The 13,548-nt window shown below is 38.4% G+C and overlaps 1 protein-coding gene across 3 annotated transcripts in view; it reads right to left on the reverse strand.

Annotated features, from left to right (window-relative positions):
• LOC109934062 (opioid-binding protein/cell adhesion molecule homolog) overlaps nucleotides 1-13,548 on the reverse strand; it is a 920,827-nt gene that overhangs the window by 92,271 nt on the left and 815,008 nt on the right. For all 3 annotated transcript variants that reach the window (XM_048615652.1, XM_048615651.1, XM_048615650.1), the window contains exon 4: nucleotides 3,241-3,372. In XM_048615652.1, coding sequence (XP_048471609.1) covers nucleotides 3,241-3,372 — 132 coding nt within the window. The remainder of the gene's footprint in view (nucleotides 1-3,240; nucleotides 3,373-13,548) is intronic.

The raw sequence follows: 13,548 nt of genomic DNA on the forward strand, positions 1-13,548 counted from the left end.
TGACAACGGGAAAGGGAAGCGAGGTGGGGAGAAGAGGTCTGAGAATGCCAGAAAGCGCACTCATGCAACTTCATGTCCCACAAGACAAGCTTTATGCCTCTCTTGTCAGAGATTTACATCCTCTCTAATCCTGACAGATTCCAGCAATTCTGGGACCTTTCTTGGATGGTCCCAAAAGCCAAACCTGCTCCTAAATGGACTTAGCGGGCAGCTTCTGTTTGGCCAGATTTCCGACTAGCTCTTGGTCAGAACAGGCAGGAATCTGGCAGGCTGGATCGTAAAAAAAGTTAATGATTTAATTCATCTCAAACCTCATTCCTGAAACTTGACCTTCAATTGAGAAAAGACTTGTACTTTTAATTTGGCAGTGGCAATGGTAGTAGTAGGAACTAAGTTCATGCCCGAATGATCATGGATGTATATTTAATCAGCGTGACAATCTGTGAATCCAATGATTTGGTTGAGTGGGATTACACAGTGAAAATACCTGAGCTACAGATATTTAGAAGTCCAAGGAATCATTTTTGGTCTTTGTGGAACTGGCTGCTTATTGGAATCATGCAGACATCAAATAGTAATCCGGAGCAAGAATTCTGGTTGGAGATCTTAGTCAAATTATGCAGATGAAGTTGTTGTAAGCAAATATTTGTGGAAGTCAGCAATCATCACAAATTTGCTCGTAAGAGATAGATTTATTTCTAGACACAATGCAAATGTTTGATCTTACGCAAAAGTAGAATATTAACTATTCATTTATATTCAAATAAAAAAGATTCTATGATTTCCTATCACTATTTGTGGTCTTCAAAGACCTGGCTGACACACTGAGTTATAACGTTTAGAATCTAGGACTGCAGCTGTACAGTCAGTTCTGCAATAATGCGTGTTCCGGCAAAACGAATTGGCTATAATGCGGCTGATGAATAGGGGAACGCTACTGCAAAAACAAGGACTTGTGTTGGCTATAACACGGTTCCATTGGTGCACAGAGAAGTACACATGAACATCACATGACCATTTTGCGGGCTTTGTCCTGAGCATGCACAATGTTAGCACCGAAAGGGTCTCCGCACCGGCATCATTTGGCATTTCTCAGACTTTGTCGTGAAGTGCTTTCTGCGAGAGGTACAGTACTCTGTGATTTTCTTTTTATTTTGTAAATTCTGTCATGTTAGCCAAGATTTTAAAGGCTTTGATCCATCAGAGGACCTCCTCAGATTCAAAGAACATTGTGTTGATATTGCAAAGCAAGTTGGATTTGAAGAAGTGGAGAGTGAGGATGTTGAAAAGCTGCTTGAGTCCCACTGTGAAGACGTCTCTACAGCTGTAAGCCCAGAAGTAACGAACGAGAGGTTCTTTGCTCCATATTCAAGCATCCATTGTGAATGAAATGCTACCGTGTAAAAGTAGCAACATTTTAAAGGCCAAAAGTGGCATTATATTCAATGGGGATGGATTCCTGAGAGTTCCTCAAGCTGATCTGCTGTAACTTTGACAGAAGAGATGAAAAATTCTGAGAGAAAAAAGCAGAAGATGACCAGAATGGTAGCGGGTGTAGAAATCTCCAACCGGAACAATGGCTGGAATTTCCCAAATATCAAGGTGTGCCTGGATTCTGGCAGTGTTTGCAGACAGAATCTTTAAATTCTAAGCCGTGACTTGGTTTTGGGACAGCAGCTGGAGTAAGGGTGATGTCAATGGTGCCAGGTTAAAAGGCCCACCTAACTTCCAAGAAACATCAACCCAGTTGCAATCAGCAACTCCTCCAAATCAAGAAAAGTATGAAGCTCACTAGTCCTACAGGGGTCCTACTCCTTTCACTCCCACCTCTCTGTACTCTCTTTCTGCCTTCCTTTCATGTTATTTACTCTCCTCAGTTTATTACTTCCACTTCACTCCCTAAGCCACTCATCTCCTTAGCTCTTCCCCAACTCACACAGTGTTGACTTGAAAAAAATCAACTTACAAGCTCTACAATAACATTTGGAATTCAGAGAAAAGCTCATAAAACTCTCAAACTAAACACATATAACTTGATAAACAATTGAAAAGTACAAACCTCTTCAGAGTCTCAAATCTGTCAAAATGAATAAAATAAGGTGTAGGTTCCGTCAGTCATTACACAGGACAGGTGAATAAGCAATATTGGCACTTTAGAATTTTTGATGCTTTTCAAGGACATCATGCCTAACAGTCTACAAATAGCTAAAGAGATGACTGAGCTGGCCTGTGAAGTGTGAAATAAAGCAGTGGGAGAATCTTAATAATTAGCTCTGGATCTCTGTGGGGGATAATCTTTCAATATTGTACAAAGTAGATTGGTACTTTACTTTGGAGACTATCTATTCTCGTGTACTTTATGCTACTTTACCTTCAATTGACAACTCAACAGTTGCCAGGAATATCAACCTAGCAATCACATTATTTCATGGTCACTTACTTTTCTCAATCATTCACTTTAGTAATCATAAAATCAGCTTAGGCCACAGCATTTCATGAGGAGTTGGTAACATCATTTTCGCTCACCTTTTATAATTTTCCCATTTCCAATCCATGATATACACCTGAACGTTGGAGATGTGGCTGTCTGCATGAAAATTCTAGAAATTCTAAAACGCCCATTTCTACAATGATTCCAGTGTTGTTTAAACAGGAACATATCGGTTTTCTGACCTACACCCTTATCTGGGCAGGTGATTATGAATGCTAGCAAAAACAGAAGCGCAATGTTTTTTTTAAATCTGAGCAGCCTTTTGTTCCCTATCCTGGATCTTTTGAGGGATCACTAAATCTTGGCTGTGTTTGGGTGAGGGGTGTAGGGTGGGGTTTGTCGATCGGGTGTTCTGAAGTCTTGGATGTTTCAGTAAAGCAAATGGAAATTTATTCTGAGATAGTAGGAACTGCAGATGCTGGAGAATCTGAGATAACAAGGTGCAGAGCTGGATGAACACAGCAGGCCAAGCAGCATCAGAGGAGCAGGAAAGCTGATGTTTCGGGCCTAGACCCTTCTTCAGAAAATGCTGCTGATGCTGCTTGGCCTGCAGTGTTCATCCAGCTCTGCACCTTGTTATCTCTGGAGATTTATTCTGGATTTGGCCAGTGCTAGGCTTACTCTAGTAAGCCTTGGTATGGTCACAGTCAAAGTAGAAAACACATATTTCTTCGCAATGTTAATTCTGGTATGTTGAATGTCACAAAATTCATCAAAAGTTACCAACCAATAAAAAATCAGTCACTTACAGTTGACTGTTACTTCTACTTTTCGTACATCAGCAGATGACACCTCATTGTATGCACTGCACTCATAATCTCCAGCCTGTTCTTTTGTGATTCCTGTAATTTCAAAGTATTCATCTTCAACGAAGTCTCGAACTGAAAGAGAAAACAAAGGCACCCATGAGACAGAACTTAAGTCCACAGTTCAACACCATCAGAGTTTCTAACTCTGTAAAGAAACTCTGAAGCTCTGCAATTTGGCTAGACAGGAGCAAGTAAACAATTTTTAGGTGTATCTTTGAACTATCATCTGATGTTTTAATCTTTCTGTTTAAAATGTCTCTATATCCAATCCCTTGGCAGATAAACATTGAGTGTGTAGCTTTAAAACAACTTTTAACCTGTCAAACAGCTTTCAAATCCCTTAGCTGTCTGTTTGTAGAAGCAGCTAGCTTTAAACAGATCTGAGGCTGCCTGAAGCTGAACCTCTATTGTGCTTTGCCACAGTTACTTCATGTCATTGATGCCTGACGGTAATGTCAATGCCCTAGAGGAGTAACAAAGGGCCACAATGCCAATCCCTAATATCAAAGGACTGAGTAACAAGAAAAGGCTGCAAGTCTCCAGACTTGGGAAGGTAATTGAAGTATCGATGAACTGGTAAAAGTTAATAGCAGCTCTGAATTTCAGTCACACAGCAAATGATTGATCTCTGTGAAGGCTTTTGGTCACGGTCTTCTGAAATCATTGACAAAGTAAAATTTGCATTTATTTAGCAGCTTTCACAATATCAGTGCATTCCAAATCACTTTATAATCAATGGGCTACTTGAAGTTATAGTCACAGCTAATTTGTGCACAGCAAAGTCCCACAAAAAATAGTGAGATAATGATCAAAGAATCTCTTTCCATGATGGATAACTATTGACCAGGAGGCAGTACCAGTAAAAATAGTCAATCAAAATATCAGGATAGTTTCACCTTCATGATTGAGAGCTAATACTGCATAATAATGTTTTACATTACAATTTAATCCTGCTGTTCCCCTTCCCTAGATTATAATTAAGAGGCATTCAGATAATGTTACAAACAGACCAGGATAGATTCCATGAAAAAATGGCATAAATCAGTGGTTCACAAATATTTCAGGGACTATATAGGTGAGGCGACCAACAACCCCTACTCCATTCAGTTTCATTTACCACCATGAAGGGCCTCATCAGAATTAATAAGAACCTACCAATATTGCATTTTGCTGCTTTTTGTGACTAAATGTCGTAAATTATTTATTCAATAATTTACTCACAGCAGCTTTATTTCCAGACACAAAAGTATTAATATTTTTATATTAAAAACCTTACTACTACAAGAGAACACATTTATTTGAAACATGCTATTACAAAATCATTTTAATAATCTTCTAAAAATGAATAATTACATTGCATGTATGTTGGACAAACAAAATAAACAGTAACATAAATCTTGACGAAGGAGCAGCACTCCGAAAGCTTGTGATTTCAAATAAATCTGTTGGACTCTAACCTGATGTCATGTGACTTCTGACTGAATAAGGACAATTGCCAAAGAGTAATTTCCACTTAAAAATGCCCAGTTCTTACTTTGGGTAGTTGGCCATTGATTTCATAGCTGATCGGCTGCAGACTTCTACATTCAACTTAATGCATTTGGTTGGCAATATCAATGAAAAAAGAACTGTAGAAATATAATTGCTTCATGCTGACATTTCTTGGCTGTGTGAATGGCCCACTGGCAACACAAGCAAACATGATAACTTGCTTTACTGCTCAAAAAGGTTAGTTTTCATTAAGGTTAGCCCAGGGATGTGATAAAAGTAGAATTTTTCATTTCTGGGTTGATAAAAAAAAGTACTTTGTGAAAGGATGACTAAAGTGAACATTAATTCTATTTTGCCACTCTTTGAGTGGGGCTTGAGATGGAAGGAGTGGATAGGACCTCCTACCTGCCAGCCTCATCCCACCTCCTTGACCTGTCCATCTTCCCTGGACTGACCTACCCTCACCCTAACTCCCCACCTACACTCACCTTTACTGGCTTCATCCCCACCTCTTTGACCGGTCTGTCTCCTCTCCACCTATCTGCTCCTTTATCCATCTTCCATCCGCCTCCCCCTCTCTCTCTATTTATTTCAGAATCCCCTTCCCCTACCCCATTTCTGAAGAAGGGTCCAGGCCCAAAACGTCAGCCTTCCTGCTCCTCTGATGCTGCTTGGCCTGCTGTGTTCATCCAGCTCTACACCTTGTTATCTCAGATTCTCCAGATCGTCAGTTCCCACTATCTCTAAGACAGTACTGATACTGGTTATCTACATAAAACAGTTGGTGGAGTGACTAGATTGTAAGGTCTCTTCCACTAGCTTCTCTATGATTAATAAAACAAACTGTGGCCCATCTGCTCCAACATGCAGACCTTGGATTAAATATTTCATGAGGTAAAGCAGCAGATAGTGTCTATGCCTCAGTGGCCTTTGGACAAAGGCCTGATTTGAGAAACAGTGGCTGTCAGTCACTCACAGAGATGAAATATAGGACCTTTCTGCCTGAGGGAGTGTCTTACACACCCCTGCATCCACTTTGTCAACAAAAGCAGCGACAGCACAGCAAATGAATTGTCAATGATTTTTGATCCATATTTTTCAAAAGTTAAAGTTAGAATTAAAAATTCTCATCAGAAAAAGAAAATCCCAAAACCAGGCTGTGAAAGATAATAGCTCCAGCTGCGACCTCTGACTACAGTTCTTCAATAATAAGCATGCAGATTTTCACTAGAGTTTCCAGATTATGTTGTTGTTCAAAAACTTGACCTGCCTGCAGCCTCCAAGGATGCCAACAGCTGTCACAGATAAGAACTTTCTTTTTCCATACAGGCTTGTTCATTGAATCATTATTATTAAAGAAAACCAATTTCTGATTTCATGCTGTCAACTCAAATCACTTGCATTCATAGTACTTCTAAAAGGCAATGATTGAACTCAGGAATGGAAAAACTGTTACTCCAGAGTCATGGTGTAACCAAAGTTGTCGTCTTCCTCTAAATTTTGGAACTATTTCAGAAATATAATCCAAATGAGTACAATACATTATTTATCCAAGGACCATACAGGTAGTTCTCTTATAATGCAATAGCTGTGGTTTTGTGTGACTTCGTGCTATAGAAAATCACCAGAGAAAGTCACATTATAGGGAAGTCACTGTAGAAAATTGCTATACCTGTACAGCAGAAAGTACGCGTTATCCAAACAGCGTCCACTATTCATCAATCGCATTACAGCTAACTTGTGTTAACGAAACACGCGTTACAGCAGAACTACCTGTATAAGCCATTAATTCCTGAGCAGGGCAAATGAAAGCACTCAAGGTGCCAAAGCTAAAAAAAAGTGTCCATAAACAAATGCTACCAGTTTTACAATCATCATAAATCAGAATCTGCCTTGGAGAAAGGTTTAATAACTAGTGTTGGCTCAAGCAATGATCCACGAAAAGAATGGTAGGTGATAGTCATTCTCTTTATTGTACATAGGTCAGAATAAGCAACTGCACCATGACAGGCATAACAAATGTTGCATTTGGCATTTTAATAGATCTATGTGCAGGAATAAGTGACAGCAGGAGTGACTTCATTGCTTGTAATTCACTTTATTGTCTTCAGTGAAACAAATATCAACTAGTGAAATTTAGTCTCACTCCACTTGTTAAGTATGCATCAAAGAGAATCAAACCAGGTAAGTTTGACAATATTTTCTGATGGTGAGATGATGAATCATTTTTGTACTGGTAGGACATATAGAAATGCAAGAGATACATAATGATGAGAATTAAATTGGTGACCAAAGGTTTAATTATACACAAGGCAATGATTTAAAAATACAGCATACTAGCACACTGCCTGATCAAAGACCCATTTATTAATTCATTGTGTACCCTGTAGTCTAAAGAAAAATACCCAGGTCTTCTCATCATATTCCAATTAATAATTGCAATTTCTGACAGTACATATATTAGAAATGGCTAGTTAACATCATAGCGCATTGATTACCTGCACCCATTATAAAATTGTTACAGCTATGTTTAGGAATTCTAAATTAAGCACACACAGCATTTAATTAATGTTTGCAAGGAATTATTTATTCCTATGGTGAAACAAATATTCCCCTGAGTGTTAAGACTAGGTTTTAATCATCTGATTGTTGTGTTATTCTGCACAAAAAAAAGTTTAGATTAACAATCCTCAGAAAACATTGACCTTCTGAATGTAAATGAGGCATTTTTTTTGTTGTGCTTGATGCAGTTAACGATCAGGTAAAGTAATGTAAGAGATAGGAGGCAATTTGTTTCAGCAGGAATTAATTTCAAAGGCACACATCATCAAAAAACTAATGGGAAACAAGTATGAGAACAGTTAGCAGTCCAAATTTCCACATTTCTGAATATCGCTTTTATTTGTTCATTATTATTATTTAGAAGATCTTCTCTCTTGCAGCATATAAAATGTACTGCATTGTTCGACAATGTGCACTTTTGATTATTTCACAATCTAGTTTGGTACACAGTCACTAATATAGCTCCACTTTCATTATTTATATTAGAATGTAAAAATAGGACAGTTTTTCTTCTAAAAATCATACACATGTCATGGAAAATTAGCAAAACAATCTCAGCAACAATGAACTGCCCATTTGGACCTATTACCGTTATGTGATATGTTCAATGAAAAGCATTGCTGCTTCTCACTCCCAATAGATTTCAGAATTGGGTTAGTAATGAGATTGGACATGCTCTCTGAACATCCCTCAGAATACATTCCTCAAAACCAAAGGTTCAAAAAAATGTTGTATGTTTCAAGCATGAAACCGAGTTGGCACTCCTCAGCGCACAGGGGAGAATGTTGACACAAGGTCTGAATTTTCCAAACTGGAAGGCTTGGAGGTGGGAAGACTGAGAAGATAGAGAGTGATACCATGTCAAGGCAATTTCCTGAGGCATTTCTGCCAATGGAGAATCTTCCCAAGAGTTGGATGTGAAGCAGACCAACTAGCAGGTCCATGGAAGTAGGCAGCCAAAGGATATCATCATGAAGAAACAAAACATAAGGGGTGATTTTATGACTTCCAAAGCATTTTGCCAGTGATAAAATTATCTCCTGCATTATATGTTTTGTTAAGATTGCCTCACTGCAGCAAGTTAAGTTCAACAGAGAGATGATGCGCTCATTTTGGAGCCACAGACAGGAAAGTCTGCTCCCTAACCCATGATTCAAAATATCCTCCCAGAGGGGCCTACCTGCTTCACACATCCAATTTATTTATTCAGTTTTACAACATCATGTGTTTGTATTAAGGTGACCTCAGCATCTCCAAACTGCTTTATCATCACCTAACTTTCTTGGAGACTTTGGATGGATATCAGTAAAGGAAAGGGTAGTGAGGTAGCTTTGTTAGTCAAGAATGAGATGAGGAAGGCACTGAGAACTGATCCTGGTTTAGACAACAAAAATGTAGAATCACTTTGGGTGGAGATAATGTTTGGCAAAGGGAATAAGCCACAGGCAGAATTTATTTTATAGGTCCATATAGTAGATATGCTGCAGGACAGAGTATGAATTCAGAAATAATGGGGGTTGTAAGCAAGATACTGCACATATATTAGGCAAAACAGATTGGTAAAGGTAGTGTAGGTAATTAATTATTTGTGTGTATTCAAGACAGTTTCTAAAATAAAACAATGTATTCTAGAACTAAACAGAGAAGATGATATTTCAAATCTAGTAATGTGTAATGATACAGGATTAATAAATTATTTCATAGAAAATGATACTTGAGGTAAGAGTGATCCTAACACAATGGAACTTGACATTCAGTTTAACATTCAGAAATATTGTTTTGACATTAGTATCTGAAATATAAATATAGGCTATTAAAATGGAATGAACAAAGAAGTAGTTAAAGTTACTGGGGAATGAAAGGTTAACAAGCTATGAGAAATGAAAGCAGTAGTAGATATTTTAGGAGATATTTTGTAGCTCTCAACAAAAATAACCATTGAAAATCAGTGCCTACAGAAGCGTACGCTATTCATTGCAAACTAAAGAAGTAAAACGATGGTTTCACATTAGAAGAAAAGCTGTTCAATATTGCAAAGGTTGTTTGTAAGCCTGAAGAACTGGGAAAATTTTACAAACCAGCAAAGAATGGTTTAGTAAAAAGGAAGAAGTTGTAACGTGAGAGAAAGTAAAAAAAATGAAAATGTACTGTAAAAGCTTCTACAAGTACACAAAACAGAGAAACAACAATAATTGTTGGCCCCTTAAAAGGTGACATTGGAGAATTAATAAAGGGAAACAAGGTCATGGAAATGACTTAGAATAAACACATTGTATGTCTTCACCACAGAAGAAACAAAAGAAAATCCAAAAACTTTGGAAACACAGGATAGAAGATGGAGAGAGCAACTTAATATCATTCACAATCTTTCGGTCTAAAGGTACTAAGACTATTAATGTGACTGAAGGCTGACACTTTCCCTGGAAGTCTTAAAATAAGTGACTGAGACAGTGGATTCATAAATTATAATCCTCCAAACTTTTCAAGATTCTGAAAATGTCCCAATGCATCAAAAACCTGCAGCTGGGACATCACTCATGGGGTTAGGGGTGATGCTTTAGCAGGGATAGAAGATTAGCTAACTAACAGGAAACAAAAAGTCATGATAAATAGATCATTTTCAACCAATAGAATATTTCAGGGATCTGTTATGGTAACTACTCACGATCTATTTTACTGAATAACTGTATTGTAGCCGAATTTACTGATAACACAATGATCGGGAAGAATGAAAATTGTAAGGAGAATGCGAAGAGTCTTTAAAGGGTAAACAGGGTAAGTGAGGAGACAGATATCTGGCAGATGGAACATCATTTGGAAAGATGTGAAGGTGTCCACTTTGGCAAGAAGGATAGAAAAGTAGAATATTATTTAAAGTTGCCAGGGTTGGAGGGTTTGAGCAATAGGGAAAGGCTGAATAGGCTGGGGATACTTTTCCCTGAAGGGTCGGAGGCTGAGGGCTGAGACCTTATATAGGTTTATAAAATCATGAGGGGCATGGATAGGGTTAATAAACAAGGTCTTTTCCCCGGGGCGGTGGAGCCTGAAACGAGAGGGCATAGGTTTAACGTGAGAGGAGAAAGATTTAAAAGGGACCTAAAGGGCAACTTTTTTATGCTGAGGGTGGTGCATGTATGGAAGAAGCTGCCAGAGGAAGTGGTGGAGGCTGGCACAATAACATCATTTAAAAGACATCTGGATGGGTATTTGAATAGGAAGGGTTTAGAGGAATATGGGCCAAATGCTGGCAAATAGGACTAGATTAATTTAGGATGTCTGGTTGGCATGGACGGGTTGGACCAAAGGGTCTGTTTCTGTCTGTTTCTATAACTTGAAATGGAGAGAGACAATCATGCTGCCATACAATGGAATCTGGGTACCTTTCCATCAATCACAATAAATTAGCAAGCAAGAAGAGCAAGTAATTAGGAAGGCAAATGGAATGTAGGCCTTTATTACAAGGGGATGGAGCATAAAAGTACGGCAGTTTTGTGAAACTTCTAGAGTGTAAGACTACACCTGGAGAACAATTTTTGATTTTGTAGTTTCGGAGAGATATTGCATTGGAAGCAGCTTGAAGAACGCTCATTAATCTGATTCTTGGGATAAAGGGGTTATCTGAGGAGGAAAGGATAAGCAGGTTGGACATATATTCACTGAAGTTGAGAAGGATAAGAGGTGATTTTATTGAAATATGTAAGATTCTGTGGGGGGTTGTTAGGGTATTGCTGGGGCAATTTAGAGCTAAGGGACACTGTAAAAATAAAGGGGTTCCCATTTATAACTAAGGTGAGGAGGACATTCTTCTCTCAGAGGGTCAGGGTCATTTGTCTTTAAAATTTTCTATCACAGAAAGCATCTGAAGCTGAATCACTCAATATGTTTAAAGCTATATGAAATAGATTTTTGGTCTGCAGGGAGTTAAGGGTGCGGTAGCAGGCAGGAAAGTAGAATCAACGCTGCAATCAGATCAACCATGATTATATTTAATAGAAGAGCAAAATTTATGGGCCAAATGGCCTACTCTTGCGCTGATTTCTTATGAGCTTATGCTGACAAATTAGTTTGGAGAGTATGCTTCTTGGCTGTTATTCGAGAATATGATTTACCATATATTTAATTTAAGGCTGTCTCCAGCAGAGAACTGCATCTGTTTGACAACTTCTGGTTTCTGTATCACTTGCTTTTTCAATCACATTCTATTTGTGATTACATATATTACATTTACTATAACAGGCAAAATTCTCTAATTTAAGGTGCCTGTCTTTGTTAGTGAAATTAGAAGTTATGTTTGCAGCACGTTTTATTTTTAAGACTTTCTGTCTTTTGCATCACTGAAAGAATGAGAAAGGGTATTGAATGTCAGCAATTATCAAACATGCGAAGAGTAAAATAAGTTATAAAATGAAAGTTAAAAGATTAGCTAGACAGGAGGGCATTCAAGCAGAATAGAATTGCCAGTTTGCTACTTTCCCTCCTTAATACACTAAAGTTAGTAGATAAATCCCTGCATTCGAAAGAGACGGAGTCTGAAAAGGAAGAACATGCAGGATCATAGGGTGAAGGTGGGGCTACAGAACAAGTTGAATTGGTCACTTGGCAAACTATGGCAGATATGATGGGCTGAATGGTGTGCTGTGCTGATTGTGATATAACTTTCCATTCAAATTAGTCATTCCTTTGCATAAGTGAAACTCTTTTCAAATAAACTTCCTTCTGTCAGTTGTGAAAGGCTATCATTTTTGGATTTGAACTCAGTCTTTTTTCATTGACATGATGTGGGCATCACCGGCCAGGCCAGTATTTATTATCCATCCCTAATTACCCAGACAGCAGTTAAGTGCCAACCACATTGGAGTCACATGTAGGCCAAACCAGGTAAGGATGACAGTTTCCTTCCTAAAGGACCTGAGTGAACCAGATGGATTTTCCAACAATCGACAATGGTTGTAGAGTCCAGATATTTATTAAATCCAAATTTCACCATCTGACATGGTAAGATATGAATCTGGGTCCCCAGAAGGTTACCAGCATTTTTGGATTAATAGTTTTGTTTAGGCCATTGTCTCCCCTTACTTATGGAATAAGGACTATGCTGGAAATTCTATTGTTATTCAGTTGAGTTCATTCCTTTCTGAGAAACTGATGTCGGTCTCAAAGCAATAATTTACATAAAATTGATTTTTTAATCTTTGCAAAAGAATTATTTTTTGTTATTGCTGTGTCTTCTGGATACCTGTAAGGTGATTAATGTGATTGATTTTATGATATTTCATTATCGCATTATTTTAGGTCCTCCCTGCCTCATTATACAGTTCGTAACTGTATACCATATGTGACAGTCTGAAATAAATTTGACATAGTACAGATGTTCTGAATTGATATCCCCAAATTGAATAACCAATAAGTACCAATGTGCTGCCAGGGGAGGTGGCCGAAGCAGATACAATAGCATGTCTAAGAGGCATTTAGGCAGACACATGAACAAGCAAGGAATAGAGGGAGATGAGATTAGTTTGGCATCATGGCATCATGGTCAGTACAGACACAATGAGCCGAATGATCCATTCCTGTGCTGTATTGTTCTATATTCTATGTTCTTATTCAATCCACGTTGTGATTTAGTTCAAAAGTTCATCGCCCAGTACATTTTTGCCTGATTAAAGAACACTAGAGAATAAATTCAAACAGGTTGTGCATTAGAATAAGGAATAATGCATTCAGCCGCACCTCAATTTCTATCAGCTTTCTGGTCAAGATGTCAGTATAACAATTACCATGGATAACACTAAAGACGTGAGTAAATGTCACACAAGCATGACTTTGAATCACGCAACATCCCTGCCTTGCATTGACTTGTTTTTTAGTGGATTGCTCTTCAACTAGATCTACCAGGCTCATATTACTGCTGTTTTGCCATGTTGCATGGCACAGACTCAAGACTAGGAACATTTCATTGCTGTTAGCAGGCCTCAGTCAAGTCTAAGGGGATGAGCCTTCCATCAAGATATCATGGTACCCTGTCAAAGGCAGTGTCCAATACCAGTCTGGGCCAAGCAACTGAGTGAGTAGGCAGCAGAGATGTCATGCAGGTTTAGTGGTGTTGGAGTGGGTGGGAGTGAGTGGGGAAGATATTGCAGGCAACAATGAGAATGGAAGACTATAAGCCTTGGTGGGAGGTCGGTAAACACTTTG

This window comes from Rhincodon typus, chromosome 32 (genome assembly GCF_021869965.1).
Source record: "Rhincodon typus isolate 14 chromosome 32, sRhiTyp1.1, whole genome shotgun sequence".
Classification (NCBI taxonomy): Eukaryota; Metazoa; Chordata; class Chondrichthyes; order Orectolobiformes; family Rhincodontidae; genus Rhincodon; species Rhincodon typus.